The sequence below is a fragment of the Fusarium venenatum genome (assembly GCF_020744135.1).
Source record: "Fusarium venenatum strain MPI-CAGE-CH-0201 chromosome Unknown EDB82scaffold_1, whole genome shotgun sequence".
Lineage (NCBI taxonomy): Eukaryota > Fungi > Ascomycota > Sordariomycetes > Hypocreales > Nectriaceae > Fusarium > Fusarium venenatum.
This window is the reverse complement of record NW_027072129.1, coordinates 8,795,796-8,815,040: the sequence shown is the minus strand read 5'-3', so window position 1 is coordinate 8,815,040 and position 19,245 is coordinate 8,795,796. Positions and strand designations below refer to the sequence as shown.

Below are 19,245 nucleotides of genomic sequence, written 5' to 3'. Positions count from 1 at the left end.
CTAGATGTCTGAACCTTCTATCCGTTGGATGCCTCTTGAAGATCTGCTAGCTACGGAAAGACCCTGTTTCACGACGACATCTCGACGGAACTAACCACACCAAACAAACATGTGAGAAGTCCTTGAGGTAATTTAACTTGGACAGATCGAAAAATACCCCTTGTTTGTTGATCTTTCCGGACTGGAGACTGCCGAACGATCGTTCAGTCTAAAAACCACTTCAACTTCCCCCTAGCCAGTGAACATGTCAAGAACCCCAAAACTTATGCCGTGATATCGTCATATTTCATCTTAGAGACTCACTAGCGCAGGACTGGATTCGACCGAAGCTTGGTGGGCATCAACCGCATCCGGGATGGGTCAGCCAGCAGCCAGCTCAAGGGGGTCCCTCTCCGGATGCACAGGCGAGCGAGGATTCTTGGCGTATGGTTAGGATAAGAAAGAAAATGCAAGACGTAGACCTGAGACATTGCTTGACGTGAGGTAGTGGTACCTCGAAGAATGTGGTGATCACCAGGGGCTGCGTTGTACACAATACACTAATGATTAGCGCCCGTCTGTATCGAACATCCTCATTACCGTCCAATTCAGACGAGGTGGAGTTTGGATGACGTCGTTCTCAGCTCCCCCATAAAGCCGTGACGATCTTGTTCTCCGCAGCAACACACATACTGTAGCACTACCAAGCATTGCCCAGTTTCTTGGACTCCCTCATATAACGTTCCCAGCTTCCCGGCCACGATTTCCTTTATGATTTTCCCGACATCCATCTTTATCCTTGCTTCTCAGCTCTATTAATCCCCACCCGATCCCGATAATATTTATCCCCTGCCTGTCCTTGTTGGACCCTTTACTTGTCAGCTCCACCGCTTGTCGCTCGTCGCATTTTCACCATCATCATGCATCGCACTTATTCTATGCGCCAGACCCGGGCGCCTACTGCCTCTCAACTTCAGGTGCGTAGTGCTCATAGCCATCATGATGATTCAACAACGAGTATGCTGACTTGGACGTAGAACCCCCCACCACCTCCCTCATCCACAAAGTCCGGTCGCCTCTTCAAGGGCAGCTTCGGTACGCTGATCCTCGCACCATACTGGATTCCGTAATGCTAATAATATATCTATGCAGGCCATGCCCTTCGTCGCAATGCAGGCGGTGCCTTTGGCCCCGACCTAGCCAAGAAACTCTCCACGCTAGTCAAAATGGAAAAGAACGTGATGCGAAGCTTGGAGACTGTGGCCCGTGAACGAATGGAAGTTGCTGTATGTCCAAGGAATTATACTTACACGGAATGACACCACTGACCTGTATAGCAACAATTGTCTATTTGGGGCGAGGCTGGAGATGAGGACGTTTCCGACGTTACCGACAAACTCGGCGTTCTGCTGTACGAGATTGGTGAGCTCGAGGACCAATACGTCGATCGATACGACCAATACCGAGTTACTATGAAGAGCATCCGTAACATCGAGGCCTCCGTTCAGCCCAGCCGTGACCGTAAGGATTGTCCAGGCTCCTGTTCACATGCATCTACTGACACCGACAACAGGCAAGCAAAAGATTACCGATCAGATTGCCCAGCTCAAGTACAAGGAGCCCAACTCTCCCAAGATTGTTGTTCTCGAGCAGGAGCTCGTTCGAGCTGAGGCCGAGTCCCTCGTTGCAGAGGCCCAGCTTTCCAACATCACACGCGAGAAGGTCAAGGCAGCCTATACTTATCAGTTCGATGCCCTCCGCGAGCATTGTGAGAAGGTTGCCATTATCGCTGGCTATGGAAAGCACCTGCTCGAGCTTATCGACGATACTCCCGTTACACCTGGTGAAACTCGACAGGCTTATGATGGGTATGAGGCTAGCAAGGCCATCATCCAAGACTGTGAGGACGCTCTCACCGCCTGGGTCTCTTCCAACGCCGTCGTCTCTTCCAAGCTTTCCACTCGTGCCCGCACATTGTCCCAGCGACGCCGAAACAACATCCGCACTAGGGGTGAGGGACATGACCTCTCTGGTCAGGACATGCCCCTGAACGATGGTAGTTCCTGGACAGCTCGCGACCGCGACCTCGACAGCGAAGAGGAAGAGGAAGACGAGGATGCCCGTGGTTCCATTCTCGACAGCGATGGTGGCCTGAACGGCGAATCTCGTGGACGCCCACAGGAAGCTGTTGTCGCATAGAACGTGCTCATGATCGATGTGGCAAAGTGAATATTGGAGATGAAGTAATTACAGGAACGCGATCTTGGTTGTACAAGGTGTTGATGGTAACTTAATGCTGGAGGTTGCAAAAGGGCTGTTCTGTTTGGGTACAATAACTTTCTTTCGCGATAGCCTTAGTGTACTTTTAACGATTAATATTATATTTGTATTCGTTATCATCACATGAAACTACCATCCCGCACCTGACTGGCGAACTGCTCAACTTCCATCTTAGCAATGTGATGGCCTGGTATGACCACTAAACCCAAGTAGCGAGACGTCATGTCAACTTTAACAGATGCCCCGTCTGCTTCCTCGAGTGCCTTTGCACGTTCCCTGGATGATGGCTGACGGTACTCATACGTATAAGCCAGGATAATATTTCTATCCTTCAGGTTATTCGTTAGTAGGCAGTTCATCGATGGGCCTTCTTCACGAGAGGCTACACGGTATTGAGAGGCAAAGACTCACAGGGTCGGCGCATTTTAGCGAACCCCAGAACAACCGGCCATCCGATGTGTATACTCGAAGGTTCTTGTTCAATATTGTCGCGAGATATTGCCGAGCCGTATCCGGGTTCATTTTGGCTCTGGGAATGGCTTGATAACCCGATCAAGATTGCGAGGACTGCCTTAGATGGGAGCGTGGGGAATGTTAGGCTCATTGACTTGGGAGGACAGAAAATGGGTATTTTGGGGCGTAACAATAATCCGCTCCTACAGGGTGACTGGGTTTAAGGGCTGTTTTGGTTTTTAGGAGGATTGCTAACAGTAAACAGAAAATTCTTGTCAACATTTTATGAATTGTGTTTATATATTGGACAACTTGAAGCACGTAATGGTTGTTTTAATTATCCATACCAAGAATATAGAGGAATGTCTGTTCAACAGGTACTTGACAGATATATATATATACACTAGAGAGAGAGAGAGAGAGAGAGAGAGAGAGAGAGAGAGAGAGGTCCATTATCGAGAATGGGTATAAGGTATGGAACTTCTGCTACAGGGGAAGGATGGACGCTAAAGCCCGCGGATTAGCGGCGGTAGCCCCACGCTGACGTTATTCACTTGCAGTCCGTTCCGCAGGCAGACGTGAATTCTATCATCATCCTTTGCGCGAAACAATGTTGAAGTCTACTCACTCTTCCCTCTAACAATTGGCTGCACACAAGCTGGACTGTTAACTCATATTAACCTCAGTCAGAACATGACCATTAATTTCACCGAACGAGGGCGCATCCCTTGAGTATAAGGCCTTGTGCCTCCGGACACCACGGGCTCTATTAATTCACGGTCATAATCCATCATGGGTGTGAACGGCCTCTGGACGGTCGTGCAACCATGCGCTCGACCGACAAACCTAGCAACTCTCAATCGTAAGCGGCTTGCAGTAGATGCCTCGATTTGGATCTACCAATTTCTCAAAGCTGTACGCGACAAGGAGGGAAATGCTTTGCGCAATTCCCATGTCGTTGGTTTCTTTCGTCGCATATGCAAACTCCTATGGTTCGGTATTCAACCAGTTTTTGTCTTTGATGGCGGTGCCCCTGTACTCAAGCGACAGACTATCCAACATCGAAAGCGAAGGCGTGAAGGTCGTCGCGAAGATGCTGCTCGAACCGCTGGCAAGCTCTTGGCGGTACAGATGCAGCGAATCGCGGAAGAGGACCAAGATCGCAGGCGAAGGGACCGAGAACGCGATATATCAGCCAGGGAGGAGGAGCAACAGGAGGTGATTCCTGAAGCTAGCCAGCTCGTCTACGACGATGAGGCTCTCATGTCACAGCAGGAACGACAGAAGGGAAGGACATTCCGAAGACAAGATGCCTACCACCTACCTGACCTCGATGGAGGTGGTATCGCAGCAATGGGGAAGCCCGAGGATCCGCGAATCATGAGTGTAGAGGAGCTGGAGGAATACGCGCGACAGTTTCACGAAGGAGAGGACATCAATCTTTACGACTTTAGCAAGATCGATTTTGATGGCGAGTTTTTCAAAAGTCTTCCCGCCGCCGATCGATACAATATTCTTAATGCAGCGAGGCTCCGAAGTCGACTGAGAATGGGCCTTAGTAAGGAACAACTGGAAGAAATGTTCCCAGATCGCATGGCATTCTCCAAATTTCAAATCGACAGAGTCAAGGAGCGCAACCACCTTACTCAACGTCTTATGTACGAAGTGGGCATGACTGGTACCGACCTCACTCTTGGAGTCAATGCAAGAGTTGCCGGCGAAAAGAACCGCGAGTACATCCTCGTGAAGAATGATGGTGCAGAAGGAGGATGGGCACTGGGTGTGGTTAGCAGGGATAAGGATGTTGGAGAAGCACATAAACCTATTGACGTGGACGCCATCCAAGTTCAATACCAGTCCAAAGAAGACGAAGAAGACGAGGATGAGGACTTCGAGGACGTCCCTATTGAAGGTCTCAATCGATTACCAAAGCCCTCTGCCTCGCAAATAGCTAGCTATCAAGAAGCTCAAGACGCAGCGACACGACGTCGACAATTTCACTGTGGCCATCGGAAAGAGTCAACAGAACGGGAAGAGGGATCGCTCTTTGTCGGTGGTAATGTCGAAAGCACAGATACTTTATTACAGGAACCGCCCGAAGACCCGCTTCAAGCTGATGAGGAGGATGATCTCAATCGCGCAATCGCCATGTCGCTCCAAAAACAGCATGGGGTTGAACTAGAACCAGAAAAAGACGAAGATTTCGAAGATGTCCCTGCCGAAGCACCAAAATGGACACAAAAGTCTGTTGAGTCACAAAAGCCTATCACAGCCAAGGGAGGCTCTATGATCGCTCATATCGTCAACAACCGAGCAAGCGCTGCTGTGCCTAAGCGACAAGAGCGTGGTGCCGCTGCCGATAGTGATAGTGATGAGGATATGCAGACGGTGCTCGCAAAGGCAAGGATGCAGAAGAAGCCGCAGCCGAAACCCAAAGCAACGTTCGTGCCTGTTATTGAAAACAAGAAGAATCCATTTGACGGCCCATTGCCATTTGCTAAACTTGATTGGCGCTCTTCTGTATTTAGAAAGAAGAAGACTGAGGTGGCCGGACCAAGCAAGAAAGCCGAGGTCACAGATGAAGCCCCAGTTCCGAAGAATGATGAAGAGGACGACATGGCTGGTGGTTTTGAGAGAGAGCTAGTGGACGAGAACGCACCCAAACCCTTACCACCGTGGATGGTAGATGACACAGATATCCGAGAGTCGCTCAAGAAGCAAAATGATGCAGAACGTGAGATCAACAACGCAGACAGGCTGGCGGCTGAGGAAGAGCAGAGACTTTATCGTCGGAACATGCAGGACCAGCTGATTCATATTGACTCCTCATCAGACGATGACAGCGACATTGAGGTCCTCGACAAAGCTCCACCACCCAAGGTGTCTCCAAAGGAGATGAATATTGCTGAAGTTGACGAGCCTGAAGCCACCAAGAAAGCTTCACCCCAGTCTGAAAAACCAGAACTTATTTCAGAAAAGGCCCCAGAGGAAACCATGGAGCGCACGTCTCTGCCTGAGGTCGAAGTGCTTGCAGACCGCACTCTGGTAGACTCAGTTCACCTTCCGGTGCAAGAAACAAGGGATCAATCCGAGAGATCAGAGTCACCTGAACCGGAATTCGAGGACGTGGTGCCTACGAATGCAATGACTGAAGTCGCAGCAGAAAAAAGCCCTACGCCCATATTTAAGGAGCTTTCTTCTATTGGCGTACCCTTAGCAAATGAGGGAGCCCAGCAGCCTGATCTTGAAGAAGACGATGGCCTCTTTGACGACATAGAGTATGACGAATTCAGTGACCCTGGTGATGAGGAGCTCTTGGCATCACTGGCCGAGGAATCTGAAGAGCATGCCCGTTTCGCTAGCGAGCTGAACAACAAGACGGCTGAGCAGAACAAAGAGGACTATGAAAGAGAATTACGTGCCCTTCGAACTCAACAGAAGAAAGACCGTCGAGATGCCGATGAGGTGACCCAAGTCATGATCACAGAGTGTCAAGCTCTGCTCCGATTGTTCGGCATCCCTTATATCACGGCTCCCATGGAAGCTGAAGCACAATGTGCCGAGCTGGTCAAGCTTGGGCTAGTCGATGGCATTGTGACGGATGATTCAGATACCTTCTTGTTTGGCGGCACACGAGTCTACAAAAATATGTTCAACAGCAACAAATTTGTAGAGTGTTACCTGATGAACGACATTGAGAACGAGTTATCCTTGACACGCGACCAACTTATCTCGCTTGCTCATCTGCTTGGCTCTGATTACACCGAAGGGCTACCTGGAGTAGGTCCAGTTACAGCAGTAGAGATCCTCTCCGAGTTCCCTGGTAAATCTGGGCTGGAGAACTTTCGCGAATGGTGGAAATCAGTGCAGTCACAAACACGGCCTAAGGATGCCGATGTTTCGACTCCCTTCCGCAAGAAGTTTCGCAAATCACAAGGCACTAAGCTCTTTCTACAGCCGGGCTTCCCTAGCCCCGCTGTTTACGATGCTTACCTTCACCCAGAGGTTGATGACAGCAATGAAAACTTTCAGTGGGGTGTGCCGGACGTGGAGGGGCTACGGCAATTTTTGATGGCTACCATTGGTTGGAGTAAGGAGCGTACAGACGAAGTGCTTGTGCCGGTTATCAAAGACATGAACAAGCGAGACCGTGAAGGTACGCAGAGCAACATCACCAGGTTCTTCGGAGGCAGTGTCGGAGCTGGAGCCAAGGATATGTTCGCGCCGAGGCAGAGAACGCAGGGTAGCAAACGCATGACGGCTGCGGTAGATCGTCTACGAGCGAATGTTGCAGGCGAGGAGCTACAGAGCTCTGCAAACGGTGGAGGGAAGCGAAAGAGGGGATCGAGAAGGAACGCAACTAGGGCAGCAGAAGTCGAAGAAGATGGCGAGGAAGATGACGAACAGGAAGGGGAGCAAACTACAAGCAAGGGTCGTGGAAAGAGAGCGAAGGCTTCATAAGTTTTAGAATTGGAGCTTTCTTCAAGGAAATGGCTGGATCATTTTTAGAAGGGTACATTGGTTATGTTCCAGACTTGTAATAATCCCTGCATATCAATGAACATGTAGTAGTAAAGAAACCGATATGTTTTCTGATGTTTTTGCAAAGAAGCATGATAAACAGGATAGTTTGCAGAAACAACCCCTTCCTTGACATCATGAAATGAAGTTATGATGGCGATGGAAATAACTCGGGCTTGCTATTAGCCATGACGGCGCGGACGTCATCCGAGAGGCGCCGTTGTTCAATTAGGCACTAAAGTGGAGGTTAAACCCCGGCAGAAAAGGCAACACGCAGCTCACGTGCCATCTATCAGGCATTGGTTTGGTATTTGCGAAAGGTACAAACTACGCCTCACCCAAAAGTAACAATTTGTCACCTCGTTTGAACATCTTTCTCTTCAGTGGTTCTTTGTCTTTGTTACACTTCTAATTTCTCCTCCGCGCGCGCGCAAAAATCAAAAACAGGAAAAATCGCAAAAATGCCCATGGACGAACGTGAACTCGGGCAGCGCGTCAAGGCGCTCACAAAGTGCGTTGCTGCGAATGAGCCTCCGGAGAACGCCATCAAGCTGCTCGAGACACTTAAGAAGGATGCGTCTCCTACCGAAGAGATGCTAAGGGTACGTCAAATAATTACCAGGGAAGAGATGGAGAACGCAGGATATACAGGCGCTCTGAGTATATAGACATATTGCCAGCTTTGCGCAAAATGCATGATCGCATTCTGCGCTTCGGCTATTCATCATAAAGTTGATGACATGTTATCTAACCTACGGATCTCGTTTTCTCGATTCGATTTGGAACCTTTACTAATACTGTGATTTCGCACTTATAGGCAACAAGAGCTGGTGTGTTTGTTGGCAAACTTCGTTCAAATCCGAACAAAGAGATCGCACGTGCGGCCGCCGAACTCGTGAGCAAGTGGAAGAAACTTGTCGAACAGGAGAAGAGCTCGAAACTCCAAAAGTCAAAGGTGGGATCGGGATCCCCAGCACCAGCTCCCGCACCGGCTCCCACATCGTCTCCCGCGCCTCCTCCATCGTCCTCTGGAAACCCCGGAGCTAAGTACAAGGGTGATATCGAGAAGCGCAAGTACGAAACCGACAACGTCAACGTCAAGCGAACCGACTCGGCCGTCCGAAACTCATGCATTGGTCTTATCTACAACGGCCTGGCGTACCGATCAACAACATCCGAGAACGACGTCGTTAACAAAGCCGTCTCTGTCGAAAATGCCGCCTTTGTTAAGTTCAAGGGCGAGACACCCGACTACAAGAAGAAGATTCGATCGCTTTTCACCAACCTCAAGAACAAGTCCAACCGAGAACTCGGAAAGAGCGTCTTGTCTGGGGAGATTTCTCCGGAAAAGTTTGTCGTCATGTCTGACGATGAGCTCAAGAGTGAGGAGCAGCGCAAGAAGGAGCTCGAGCTGGAGAAGGAGAACATGAAGATGGCCCAGGTGCCTCAGGAACAGAAGAGTATCAGCGAGAGTCTGGAGTGCGGCAAATGCAAGAAGAAGCAGGTTAGCTACACGCAAGCGCAGACCCGAGCTGCTGATGAACCGATGACTACTTTCTGCGAGTGCATGGCTTGCGGAAACCGATGGAAGGTATGCATTTTGAAGTATCCAAAAATGATTGATCGCGAAGCTAACATATTTGACAGTTCTCTTAATGAGACAGCAAATAGTAGGAACAGAGCAGCGGCGTTTCTTTTTGCGCAGAAGAGCATCTGCAACATCAATGGGAGAAGGTAAAGGAGTTTACGGGAACTGGAGCGGCGACTCAAGACAAAACACGTTTAATAATACCAGACGAAGGAAAGATGATGGGCGCTTTATACCTTTCGTTTTCATATTAAACCTTTTTTTTTCCAGGACTAGAGATCAGGAGAGTGGATGTCAAGTTTGGTGAATAGAATTCCCTCAATGCTCGCTACAGACATTTCTATTTTGCCAAGTGCCATTATACATATACACATACACATACGGTTCGTTCATTCTTTTGTTTCTCACAGATCATGCCTTATGATCGGGTATGCCTAGCTCGGTAAACAGATTAGTCGCCTCCTCTTCGTTCTCAATTCCCATCTCCTTGATGTGCTTCCAGAACTTGCTAAGATGTCTTGTTCCGGAATCGCAAAGAATTGTCACGACACGGCTTCCCTTGGGCAGTCTCATAGCTGTTTCGACGGCGGCGACACAGTTGACGGAACTGCTGCTGCCAACAAAGATACCGTCGTGCTCGACTAGCCAGCGCGCCATGCGACAAGCTTGCTCATCTGTCACCCGCACAGCATCATCGATGAGTTCACGGCCAGCCTCAAAGTTCTCTGTCAAACGTGTGATGCCAATACCTTCGACCATGGTGTCAACCTGCTGCCTACGACGAGTACCCTCGCGCTCCGTAGAGGAGTACATAACACCATGGCGAACCTTGTTGTAAAGACCGCTGCCCTGAGGGTCGGCGAGCACAACTTTGATATCCGACTTCTCCTTCTCTTCTTTGAGATACTTTGCGACGCCTGATACTGTTCCTCCTGTGCCTGCACCCGCGACAAAAGCGTCCAGTTCACCATTTGTCTGCTCCCAAATCTCAGGACCCGTGGTGTTGAAATGCGCTTTCCAGTTTGCTTCGGACTCGAACTGATTCGCAAAGAAACCCTTGCTGCCATCGTTAGCCTTGCCGGCGTGTTCCTCCGCTCGTCGTCGTGCAAGGTTAACGAAATGATCAGGGCTAGTGATAGGCGCAGGCGTAACTCGCTCGACGGCTGCGCCAAGATGAAGCAGCAGATCGGATTTCTCAAGAGCCATGTCACTGGGCATGCAGATGTGAGCCCTGTAACCCACGGCTCGCGCAAGAGTTGCCAGCGATATACCTGTGCTTCCGACTGTTCCTTCATAAATAGTATCTCCCTTGTGTGGTGTAAGAAGCCCTTGAGCTTCTGCCTCACGGATCATGTTAAGCGCCACACGATCTTTGGGCGAGTTTCCAGCGCCATTGAGGAACTCTGCCTTGGCCATGATAGTCCGACCTGTAGCTTCAGATAACGACTGTATTTTGATAAGAGGCGTGTTGCCGATGGTGGCCTCTATTCCGTCAGCCAGGCCATTTCGTGCCCCATCGTAGAAAGTTGGCGACGAAGGTAGAGATTCGTGATCTTCGAGTTCCACAGGATCACCCCAGAAGACACTAGATCTTCTCCCACCGCCTGTATTCGCGCGCCTTTTACGCTGGAACCGCCGCTCAAGATCCGGGTAAAAGTCCTTAAAGCCCAAAGTGACGAGGATACCGGTTGTGAAAGCAAAAGCAACGGCAGCAGAGCCGTAAGCTTTGGGATGGTCGCTGAGCGCCATTTTTTATAGGGCGAGATTTAGATTTTTACCCAAATCCAAGATTAATTGGGGGTTTTCCGAAGAATTAGAAAGCCTGCATTATTGGTAGAAATGAGGTCGAAAGTGAAGCTTTGAAGGCTTGTCTTGGCTGTAGTTGAGCTGAAAGCTATGATGAACAGGTCGAATTGAGATGAACCCTGGTGTGTGCGTGATGTCATGTGGAGCTTCCAGTATAAGCGTCTAAGTTCAAGCCTGTATACAGCCAAGCTACCAGGACATGGTTTGGCGTCATGATAGATAATTAACTGTACAAGAGGTTGAAGAGGTTAGTTTATATTTCAGTCGAGTCTTTCTCTTCTTTAAGATTTTCAACAATAAATTACAGACTCTAACAGTGTTGTCTAGATACCTAGGTCATCAAACTCGTGACCGTTTCAAGCATATCAGTCTTCGTATATGAAAGATCTTGACTGCTGTCAACGTGTTGGACTACAGTAATTTAAAAATGTATTCTAATTACTCGAATAGGAAAGCTTGCACACGATCACTTATAGACATCAAAATGTCTCTGGTGATTTATCAACGCTTTTCTGCTCAACCCGAGGAACACCCGATGAATCAAAGACCCACCTCATCCAATGTAAACCATCTCAATCACCAAATTCAATTCACCAAAGAGGACAGTCATGTTCACTATATCCTAGGGGAAAACTCAACATGGATTCCCCAATCGTGGCCCAACTTTTTCGACAGCTCTTCCACCATCGTCCTCCGGGCTGCAAGGGCATCAGGAACCTCCCCCGCCTTCGCAATGGCCTCCGAACTACTGCTATCGTCGGCCATGGCCAGAGCCGCTTCTACGTTGCGGGACGGCCCTCTAGTGATCGTGGAATGAAGAAGAACGAGAGTCGATGGCAGCAACGGACGAATATCTTGCCCCAGGATCGATCTGCAGAGTTCGCAGAGTACCCTTATATATCTGCGGCGGAGCTCAAAGAACGAACAGAACGGCCACGCAAGGTCAAGATGCTGCTAAGAGACTTTATTGACGGCAAGCTACTCTTACCCAAGCGGTTTCTTTCGACGCCGGGATGAAAACTAACCCTAGCTGCAGACAGTCTTTACAACCCTTCCTATGGCTACTTCTCCAAACAGGCCGTCATTTTCAGTCCTGGCGAGCCCTTTGACTTCAACTCGATGCACGACGAGATCGAGTTCCAATCCGAGCTAGGCCGCCGATATACCGAATTCGAGGACATACTCGACGACCGCGAGGGCGAGAATCCAACACGCCAGCTGTGGCACACACCCACCGAGCTCTTCCGTCCTTACTACGGCGAAGCCATCGCCCGCTACCTTGTCGCCAACTACCGCCTTGGCACATACCCTTACGATGATCTTCTTATCTATGAGATGGGTGCCGGTCGCGGAACCCTCATGCTCAACATCCTCGACTACATCCGCGAAGTCGACCCCCAGGTGTATGCTCGTACTAAGTTCAACATCATCGAGATTTCATCTACCCTCGCCGCTCTCCAGAACAGACATCTTTTGTCGACGGCTGCGTCCCGGGGCCACGCAGACAAGGTCGAGATCATCAATCGCTCTATTTTCGACTGGGATCATTACGTCCCTTCGCCATGCTTCTTTCTCGCCATGGAAGTCTTCGATAACTTTTCTCACGACGGTATTCGCTACGACATCACCACCGAGCAACCCCTGCAGGGCCACGTGCTGATCGACAGCGATGGTGACTTTTATGAGTTCTACTCGAGAGAACTGGATCCTCTTGTAGCACGATACTTCCGAGTTCGTCACGCTGCAACGGCAGGAAACTATCCCAAGCCGTACCCCAGCAATGCGGTTCTGCGCTACATCTCCAGCAAGATGCCCTTCGCTGCCAATCTTTCCGATCCCGAGTTCATCCCCACTCGGCTCATGCAGTTCTTCGACGTTCTCGAAAAGTACTTCCCACGCCACCGTCTTGTGACATCTGACTTTGACTGGCTACCTCAAGCTGTCAAGGGAATGAATGCGCCTGTTGTTCAGACAAGGTACCACAGAAGGATGGTGCCCGTCACGACACCTTTAGTAAGTTCTCTTCTCACCAAACCGATATATAGAGTCAATATGCTAATAATTTCTAGGTTCACCAAGGCTATTTTGACATTCTGTTCCCTACAGACTTCCAAACCACGGAAGCCATCTACCGTGCCATCACGGGTAAGCTTTCCCGTGTTACGTCGCATGGCGATTTCATGCGCAAGTGGGCGTATGTTGAGGACACAGAGACTCGAAGCGGAGAGAACCCCTTGATATCCAACTACCGCAATGCCAGTGTTCTTGTAACCGTGTAGAATTAGTCATGTACAAAAGCAAAAGGACGACGACAAACATGCGTCCCAGATATTTTAAATGTATAAAAACACAGCATATACCCTCACATGGAATGTACATTCGTGACTCTCAATGGCAGTTTCTTTTAGACGTACTGTCCTCTTATGGCAATGGAAAATATCTATGCCTACTAAAACCGCTTTATATCATTCCGTTTTATCTGACCCGATACCCACCCATATTACTCCTGTATGATTGAAAAAAAAGATATCAACATGTTCGCCCCCCTGAGAGTGGCTGACATACTCATATATCTCATTGAGTAGAGTAAACACATTTCTTATTTTTTATTTTACAACTTCAGTTTCTCATCGAGCCACTTTGTCGCGGTCTCGACACCTTCGTCAAGGTTCTCTGGCTTGGTGCCCTGGCCTTGTCGTGTAGGCTCCTTACCACCGGAGCGACCGCCAATGACCTCGGACACAGAAGCAGCCCATTGTTCGGCAGTGACACCTTGGGAGGCAAGATGCTGGGAAACAGTTAGACAAAATACTCATGCAATCACGTTCAGGGAGACTTACAGTTCCGACGTAGACACCGTGGGCAACAGCGCCCTCCTCCTTGCTGCCACCAAAGACATAGACAGTCTTCTCCTTATCCTTACCCTGGTAGTGCTTGACCACTTCCATCAGAGCCTTTGAGGTGGCGCCAACGGGCAGACGGCCAACAAACCACTTGGCATCCTTGTTGCTATCAAAGTGCTTCTTGACAGTGTCAAGCGCAGTTTTGGACTCGGCCTTCTGGCGCTTCTTTTGCTCGGCAGTGACAGCCGCGTTGATCTTCTGGTAGCGCTTGTTGAAGTCATCCTTTGTCAAGGTTGAGATGGTCAACTGGCTGAGCTCCACACTGACGGCCTTCATCTGGGCCTCCTTCTCGGGGCCGAAAGGCAGCTGGTCAAGAGCATCGATCTTCTTGGAGAACTCATCAGCTTCACGCTGAACTTGGTGCGCAGCCTCGCCAGTGTAGGCGATTATACGACGAATACCCTTGGCAATACCGCTCTCCTCAATGAGGATAAGGTCCTTAATCAAACCAGTCTGCTCGACGTGGGTACCACCACAGAACTCAACACTGTACTGGCGCCACTCAGGCTTCTTGGGATCAGCAAGCATCTCATCGATATCCTTGCCAATAGAGACAACACGGACGGGATCAGGGTAGGTCTCGCCAAAGACAGCACGGCATCCTTCAATCTGGCGAGCCTTCTCCAAGTCGACCTCCTTGGAGTAGATCTTTTGGCCGCGACGAATGTACTCATTGGACATCCCCTCGATCTTCTTCAGCTCCTCAATCTTGACACCAGTCTTGTGAGAGAAATCGAAACGGAGCTTCTCACTGTCAACTAGGGAACCTTTCTGGTTGACCTCGTCACCGAGAACCTCTCGCAGGGAGTGGTTGAGGATGTGAGTTCCGCTGTGGTTGTTGCGAATGGGCGATCGGCGCAACTCATCGTACTCGCAGATGACCTTGTCTCCGGAAGACAAGGCACCGTACTCGATGTATCCGTTGTGGAGGACGTATCCACCATAGTTCTGGACATCAAGCACCTTGAACTCGGCAACATCGTCAATGACAATACGCCCAGTATCGGCGACTTGACCACCGGACTCGGCGTAGAAGTTGGTCTTGTCGATCAGGAGACCAAGAGCAGTCTTCTCAGGGACGTCCTTGGTTGACTTGAGGAAGGACTTGCCATCGTAAATAAGCTGGACTTGAGCATTGCTGTCGCCCTGAAGAAACTTGGCGTCATCGTTGGTTCGCTCAACCTTAAGGTCCTTCTCAAGCTCAGAGATCTGGTGGACGTTGAGCTTGGCAAAAGTCTGGACAGACTCCTTGACTGCCTTACTGGCCTCACGGGCCTTATCTTGGGCAGCCTTGACCTCCTCGTCATCAATCTCGAGGTTGCGCTCCTCGGCCATCAGACGAGTAAGATCAACAGGGAAACCAAAAGTGTCGTAAAGTCGCCAGACAACGTCTCCCTTGAGCTTCTTGGCGCCGTCCTTGGTAGCCTCAGCAGCATACTTCTCAAACTGAGCCTCACCACGATCCAGAGTCTTGGCAAAGGCAACTTCCTCCTCGTCAAGGATCTCCTTGATGTCTTGCTGCTTCTTGACGAGCTCGGGGAATTGCTCTCCCATCTGATCGACGAGAGCAGGCAGGATCTTGGAGAAGAAAGCACCGATATCGGCGTTGAAGTACTTTCGGGCATATCGAACGCCTCGTCTCAACACACGTCTAATAACGTAACCTCGACCATCGTTGTTAGGAACAGCACCATCAGCGATGGAGAAAGAGAGGGTTCGGATGTGATCAGCGACTACACGGTAGGCAGTGTCAATGCCATCAACATCATCTTTACCGTACTTGTCAGTGTAGGGTCGGGCACCGGTGACCTCCTGAATCTTCTTGAAAAGAGGGGTGAAGCAATCGGTGGCGTAGTTTGAGACAGTGTCCTGAAGAGCAGAAACGAGACGCTCGTAGCCCATACCAGTGTCGATGTGCTTGGCAGGCAGAGACTTGAGACTGCCATCCTTTTGACGGTCATATTGCATGAAAACGTTATTCCAAACCTCGACAACCATAGGGTCATCCATGTTAACGAGGTCCGAGGCGTTTCTGCCACCAATCTTGTCGTAGTGGATTTCACTACAAGGACCACAAGGACCTTGGTCACCCATCTCCCAGAAGTTATCCTTCATGTTTCCAGGAAGGATATGGTCCTCAGGGACACCAACTGAGATCCAAAGCTCCTTGGCCTCCAGATCAGGCTCCAGCTTCAACTTCTCATCACCCTCAAAGTATGTGACATACAATCGAGAAGGGTCTAGACCGTAGACCTTGGTGAGGAGCTCCCAAGAATATGAAATAGCCTCCTTCTTGAAGTAGTCGCCGAAAGACCAATTACCCAACATCTCGAAGAATGTGTGATGATAGCTATCCTTGCCAACATCGTCGAGATCGTTGTGTTTGCCACCAGCTCGGATGCACTTCTGCGAATCGACGGCAGCCTTCAGGCTGGCCATAGGATCGGTCTTGCCAACGGTGCCGAGGAAGATGGGCTTGAACTGGTTCATTCCCGCGTTGGTGAAGAGTAGAGTGGGATCATTGTGAGGGACGACTGATGAAGAGGGGACTATAAAGAGAAGTCTTGTTAGCAAGTGTCGAGTCGGATGAGAGAAAGTTGAAGTAGATTGCAGTCTTCAAGTCTCAATCATTGTACCCCGAAACGGGGTCGCGCAGCCTTAGCTGTAGGACGGAAAATAGAAAACAAACAAAACAGAATCTCAACAAGAGATTGAACACATTTCCATCTTCTCTCGAGGTGGCAGAGCGTGGTGCCCGCACTATCGCATCGCTCGCATACCTATTGTGTGGCCCCTCTTCGCAAAGTAGTCAAAAAAGGTCTGACGCACTTTGGCCGCGGGCCACTTGAGCTCCGACTCGGCCATGTTCGCGCTGGAATAATACAGACGAAGGACAAAAAAGGGAAACCTCTTGTTAGTCGTAGTCTTGAGGAAATTCCGCGCGGGGGTAATAATCGTTGCCGGTCGTAGAGGAGGAATTGTAGTGGTGGTGGGGGTTCCTGGTTGAAGATTGCGGAGGAGAAGTTGATGCTGCCGGGGTTTGAATTGGAGATGGAGTGGCGTAGACGCAACCGTAGGCGGAGGCGGACGAGAGTAGAAAGTTCTACAAGAATGAGTCAAGACCGGCACGGATACATAAGGCCCGCCCTCGCCCACGCCCGTACTCGGCCTGTTAAAGCAACTGGACCTCAAGCTCCGGGGCAAACAGCGCCGACTCCAACGCCCGTAGCCGCTATCGCAACCACTGAATCTCCAATTCCCACCCCTAGTAGCAGTCAAGCTGACTGGACTCCCGCGATTGATACACGCCCACATCGGATGGAATCGCAACGAAACACAACGTCTTGAGCCTGTAACTATCAATCTCCAAAGAAAAGGAACACGTTACGCAAAGTCAATTCTGACAAAGTTCATCCTGACTACGCGTGACCGTGTCGCCTGTGTCCCTCTCGAGTCGTTGATTCGACGTTTGACAGGTGTTGAAGGATTAAAAGTTCACCTTTCCAGACTTAGAACTGTGGAATTGACCACTATACTGGGTCGCAATCATGCTACAGTCCCCCTCATCCGTCCCGACTGTTGCGACTGCTGCCGAGACCGTCGATAAATCGAAACGATTACGTCGAAAAAGAAAGGCGGACACTCAGGATAATGAACGACTTTCTAAGCGCTTGAGTCTGCTCAATCTTGGTACGCATTTTCGTTCGAAAAATCACCATTTTCTAGGTCAACCACTAATACATGTCGTGCTTATAGAGCAGGGCGGTAACAAGCTCTATGTCCCCGTCGAAGAACCAACAGCTTCAGTACCTCCCATTCCTACATCTTTGTCTCATGCTCCCAATGTCCCCACGGATCTACCAAACCCCGACGAAACAATGCAATTAGATGATTCGAAACACAAAGTATACATTTACAACATCGACGACGAACTCTCTTCCGATAGTGAAACCGATGACCCTGGCAAACTTGTCTTCCTTCCCGACATCGAAAAGCACTTGCGCGCAAACCGCATCCCCCCATCTGTGTTAGCCAACAGCGACGGTGAGCTGGCTGGCATGCAGGTCGTTCTCTATAGCGATCCCAAGTCTTTAACGGTTCCCGAGGATAAGGACAGTGTTCGCAAGGCCATTATCGAGTCGAGACAACGCACAAGGGAGCAGCAACGTTTAGAAAGAGAGGGGAAGGCAGACACTCCAGCGATACAATGCAATACCGTGAGTAATGATATGATGACAGGTACAGACGACCCAGACGCAATGGATTTGGACTAGACGAATAGCGAACCGATATAACAGAACATAAGTATATACCCAAGGCGATTGGAGTTTAGCCATTTGTCGAATTAGCAAGCAGAAATTGGCACACTATAGCGAATGCCAGACTCATGCAATTACTTGTATTTCTATGCTAAGATAGCTTGCCTTGATAAGAGTTTCAATTTGATGCTTTCTTTCCCACGGGTCGCTCAGCAACTGCCATATAAGTGTTTGAATCTAGTGATTGACCTCTACCCATGCATGTACCCTTCTCTACTCAGCCCTTTCCAGCACTATTAACTTCGTTCATCGTGGAGGCGGAGGCCCAGCAGGAGGCGCATAAAAGTCTGCAGGTCCATCCTCACGTCTCTGCTGCCCTTGCGAAGGATCGATCTTGGCGCCGTTGGGGGATTCATCGTACATAGGCGGTCGTGACGGGTCGTAGACTGGTGGAGGAGGCATGTTGTTCATGGCATATCCGCCAGGCTGACCATGATAGCCATTTGGTGGAGCGTAGTAGTATGTGTTCGGTGGATAGGCGTATCGGGGATCAACCTGAGCCATCATGCTCCTACTAACGAAACACTAGCAAGGTTGTTAGAAAATCAGCTGGCGAGAGACCGGCGCATCGCATGTGCAACTTACTCGGTGATATGCCAACGGTCGCAAACCCTTTTGAATCCTTTTCTTTGCATGCCAGTATCCTCCAACGATCCAGAGTGTGAATAGAAGAACAATGACGGCGAGGATAGTCCATTTGACAATGTATCCTTCCTATGACCCAGTTAGTCCTGAGGTCTCCGTGAGATGCGTGATCATTCCTTACTCTACTGTACCACCAATAGATATCGTCGTCGTCGCTGTTTGTAGAATCCCACTGGTAGCTGTCCTCATTTTCGTCTCTGCGCGCCAGCGCATGTCTCACGAAAGTTGCCATATTGGCGATGAGGGGATTGAACTCTCAAAAAACAAGAGCCAATGTTGTTGTTGTTGTTAAGATGGGTGGGCTGAGCACGAGGTGTAGGTGAATTCGGGTTGTTTAGCGGAGATGCCAAGGTACCCTGAAATGCGTAAACAACTTCTCGAGTGCAGGGATGAATGGTGAATATCAGCGTCAGCGAGAAGGAATGGCCCCCAGCGGAAAAGAAAGTAAATGTCAGAAAGACAGAAAGGCTCAAGGAAAGTGTAATAGGATAGGATAGGTAGGTAGGTATGATGAGAGATTCAACAAAAGAAGGGTCTTTGTTCAGATCAAATGCAAGAGCCGTTACATATAAATAGCATTTCCTTCCCTTTCGGTTTCCCCTTCACGCAGGCGCATAAACCAAGTGCACAAAGACCAGAGAGGGGGCAATCGCCTTTATGCTGCGCGACGATCTCTGCAGCAGGTTACGTTACCCTCGTTTCACACGCCAGGAGTGGCAGGGTTGTGTCACGTCCAGCGGCTACCAGCCTA

General features: G+C 49.8%; 9 protein-coding genes across 9 annotated transcripts; 5 read left to right on the top strand and 4 right to left on the bottom strand.

The window, feature by feature from the left end:
* Nucleotides 1-595: 595 nt before the first annotated feature.
* On the top strand, nt 596-2,360 carry EDB82DRAFT_490909 (Eisosome component PIL1-domain-containing protein). The gene is made up of 5 exons (XM_025726433.2): nt 596-956; nt 1,017-1,074; nt 1,132-1,265; nt 1,317-1,500; nt 1,553-2,360. Exons 1-5 carry the CDS (start codon nt 900-902, stop codon nt 2,176-2,178), a joined length of 1,059 nt encoding a protein of 352 aa, XP_025588337.1. The 5' UTR covers nt 596-899; the 3' UTR covers nt 2,179-2,360.
* EDB82DRAFT_490907 (uncharacterized protein) lies at nt 2,361-3,165 on the bottom strand. The gene is made up of 2 exons (XM_025726445.2): nt 2,671-3,165; nt 2,361-2,588 (listed from the first exon to the last, which is right to left on the bottom strand). The coding sequence occupies exons 1-2, from the start codon at nt 2,779-2,781 to the stop codon at nt 2,379-2,381; spliced, it is 321 nt and encodes a 106-aa protein (XP_025588338.1). The 5' UTR covers nt 2,782-3,165; the 3' UTR covers nt 2,361-2,378.
* Nucleotides 3,166-3,311: 146 nt separating this feature from the next.
* EDB82DRAFT_490905 (uncharacterized protein) lies at nt 3,312-7,429 on the top strand. The gene has a single exon (XM_025726456.2). The coding sequence runs from the start codon at nt 3,505-3,507 to the stop codon at nt 7,171-7,173; it is 3,669 nt and encodes a 1,222-aa protein (XP_025588339.2). The 5' UTR covers nt 3,312-3,504; the 3' UTR covers nt 7,174-7,429.
* Nucleotides 7,430-7,694: 265 nt separating this feature from the next.
* EDB82DRAFT_521650 (transcription factor S-II, central domain-containing protein) lies at nt 7,695-8,889 on the top strand (the record flags this gene model as incomplete). The annotated part of the gene is made up of 3 exons (XM_025726467.1): nt 7,695-7,835; nt 8,051-8,824; nt 8,881-8,889. 3 exons carry the CDS (start codon nt 7,695-7,697, stop codon nt 8,887-8,889), a joined length of 924 nt encoding a protein of 307 aa, XP_025588340.1.
* Nucleotides 8,890-9,061: 172 nt separating this feature from the next.
* EDB82DRAFT_91485 (tryptophan synthase beta subunit-like PLP-dependent enzyme) lies at nt 9,062-11,066 on the bottom strand. The gene has a single exon (XM_025726478.2). The coding sequence runs from the start codon at nt 10,568-10,570 to the stop codon at nt 9,233-9,235; it is 1,338 nt and encodes a 445-aa protein (XP_025588341.2). The 5' UTR covers nt 10,571-11,066; the 3' UTR covers nt 9,062-9,232.
* Nucleotides 11,067-11,178: 112 nt separating this feature from the next.
* On the top strand, nt 11,179-12,992 carry EDB82DRAFT_490901 (S-adenosyl-L-methionine-dependent methyltransferase). Its single transcript, XM_065608381.1, has 3 exons — nt 11,179-11,600; nt 11,664-12,640; nt 12,697-12,992. Exons 1-3 carry the CDS (start codon nt 11,267-11,269, stop codon nt 12,904-12,906), a joined length of 1,521 nt encoding a protein of 506 aa, XP_065465853.1. The 5' UTR covers nt 11,179-11,266; the 3' UTR covers nt 12,907-12,992.
* EDB82DRAFT_490899 (tRNA synthetases class II (A)-domain-containing protein) lies at nt 12,993-16,706 on the bottom strand. Its single transcript, XM_025726500.2, has 3 exons — nt 16,311-16,706; nt 13,468-16,079; nt 12,993-13,415 (listed from the first exon to the last, which is right to left on the bottom strand). Exons 1-3 carry the CDS (start codon nt 16,393-16,395, stop codon nt 13,239-13,241), a joined length of 2,874 nt encoding a protein of 957 aa, XP_025588343.2. The 5' UTR covers nt 16,396-16,706; the 3' UTR covers nt 12,993-13,238.
* On the top strand, nt 16,693-17,914 carry EDB82DRAFT_490897 (uncharacterized protein). The gene is made up of 2 exons (XM_025726511.2): nt 16,693-17,220; nt 17,287-17,914. Exons 1-2 carry the CDS (start codon nt 17,079-17,081, stop codon nt 17,802-17,804), a joined length of 660 nt encoding a protein of 219 aa, XP_025588344.1. The 5' UTR covers nt 16,693-17,078; the 3' UTR covers nt 17,805-17,914.
* On the bottom strand, nt 17,915-19,102 carry EDB82DRAFT_490892 (uncharacterized protein). Its single transcript, XM_025726522.2, has 3 exons — nt 18,616-19,102; nt 18,435-18,563; nt 17,915-18,374 (listed from the first exon to the last, which is right to left on the bottom strand). Exons 1-3 carry the CDS (start codon nt 18,724-18,726, stop codon nt 18,096-18,098), a joined length of 519 nt encoding a protein of 172 aa, XP_025588345.1. The 5' UTR covers nt 18,727-19,102; the 3' UTR covers nt 17,915-18,095.
* Between the last annotated feature and the right edge of the window lie 143 nt (nt 19,103-19,245).

Coding starts and splice junctions, on each gene's coding strand:
- EDB82DRAFT_490909 (XM_025726433.2), top strand. CDS start 900: ATGCATCGCACTTATTCTATGCGCCAGACCCGGGCGCCTACTGCCTCT. Junction 1,075..1,131: donor CCTCTTCAAGGGCAGCTTCG/GTACGCTGATCC, acceptor ATATCTATGCAG/GCCATGCCCTTCGTCGCAAT. Junction 1,266..1,316: donor GTGAACGAATGGAAGTTGCT/GTATGTCCAAGG, acceptor TGACCTGTATAG/CAACAATTGTCTATTTGGGG.
- EDB82DRAFT_490907 (XM_025726445.2), bottom strand. CDS start 2,781: ATGAACCCGGATACGGCTCGGCAATATCTCGCGACAATATTGAACAAG. Junction 2,589..2,670: donor CGCTAAAATGCGCCGACCCT/GTGAGTCTTTGC, acceptor AATAACCTGAAG/GATAGAAATATTATCCTGGC.
- EDB82DRAFT_490892 (XM_025726522.2), bottom strand. CDS start 18,726: ATGGCAACTTTCGTGAGACATGCGCTGGCGCGCAGAGACGAAAATGAG. Junction 18,564..18,615: donor TCTATTGGTGGTACAGTAGA/GTAAGGAATGAT, acceptor ACTGGGTCATAG/GAAGGATACATTGTCAAATG. Junction 18,375..18,434: donor GACCGTTGGCATATCACCGA/GTAAGTTGCACA, acceptor CAACCTTGCTAG/TGTTTCGTTAGTAGGAGCAT.
- EDB82DRAFT_490901 (XM_065608381.1), top strand. CDS start 11,267: ATGGATTCCCCAATCGTGGCCCAACTTTTTCGACAGCTCTTCCACCAT. Junction 11,601..11,663: donor GCTAAGAGACTTTATTGACG/GCAAGCTACTCT, acceptor CCCTAGCTGCAG/ACAGTCTTTACAACCCTTCC. Junction 12,641..12,696: donor TGCCCGTCACGACACCTTTA/GTAAGTTCTCTT, acceptor AATAATTTCTAG/GTTCACCAAGGCTATTTTGA.
- EDB82DRAFT_490897 (XM_025726511.2), top strand. CDS start 17,079: ATGCTACAGTCCCCCTCATCCGTCCCGACTGTTGCGACTGCTGCCGAG. Junction 17,221..17,286: donor CTTGAGTCTGCTCAATCTTG/GTACGCATTTTC, acceptor TCGTGCTTATAG/AGCAGGGCGGTAACAAGCTC.
- EDB82DRAFT_490899 (XM_025726500.2), bottom strand. CDS start 16,395: ATGGCCGAGTCGGAGCTCAAGTGGCCCGCGGCCAAAGTGCGTCAGACC. Junction 16,080..16,310: donor GAAGAGGGGCCACACAATAG/GTATGCGAGCGA, acceptor TTCTCTTTATAG/TCCCCTCTTCATCAGTCGTC. Junction 13,416..13,467: donor ACGGTGTCTACGTCGGAACT/GTAAGTCTCCCT, acceptor ACTGTTTCCCAG/CATCTTGCCTCCCAAGGTGT.
- EDB82DRAFT_91485 (XM_025726478.2), bottom strand. CDS start 10,570: ATGGCGCTCAGCGACCATCCCAAAGCTTACGGCTCTGCTGCCGTTGCT.
- EDB82DRAFT_490905 (XM_025726456.2), top strand. CDS start 3,505: ATGGGTGTGAACGGCCTCTGGACGGTCGTGCAACCATGCGCTCGACCG.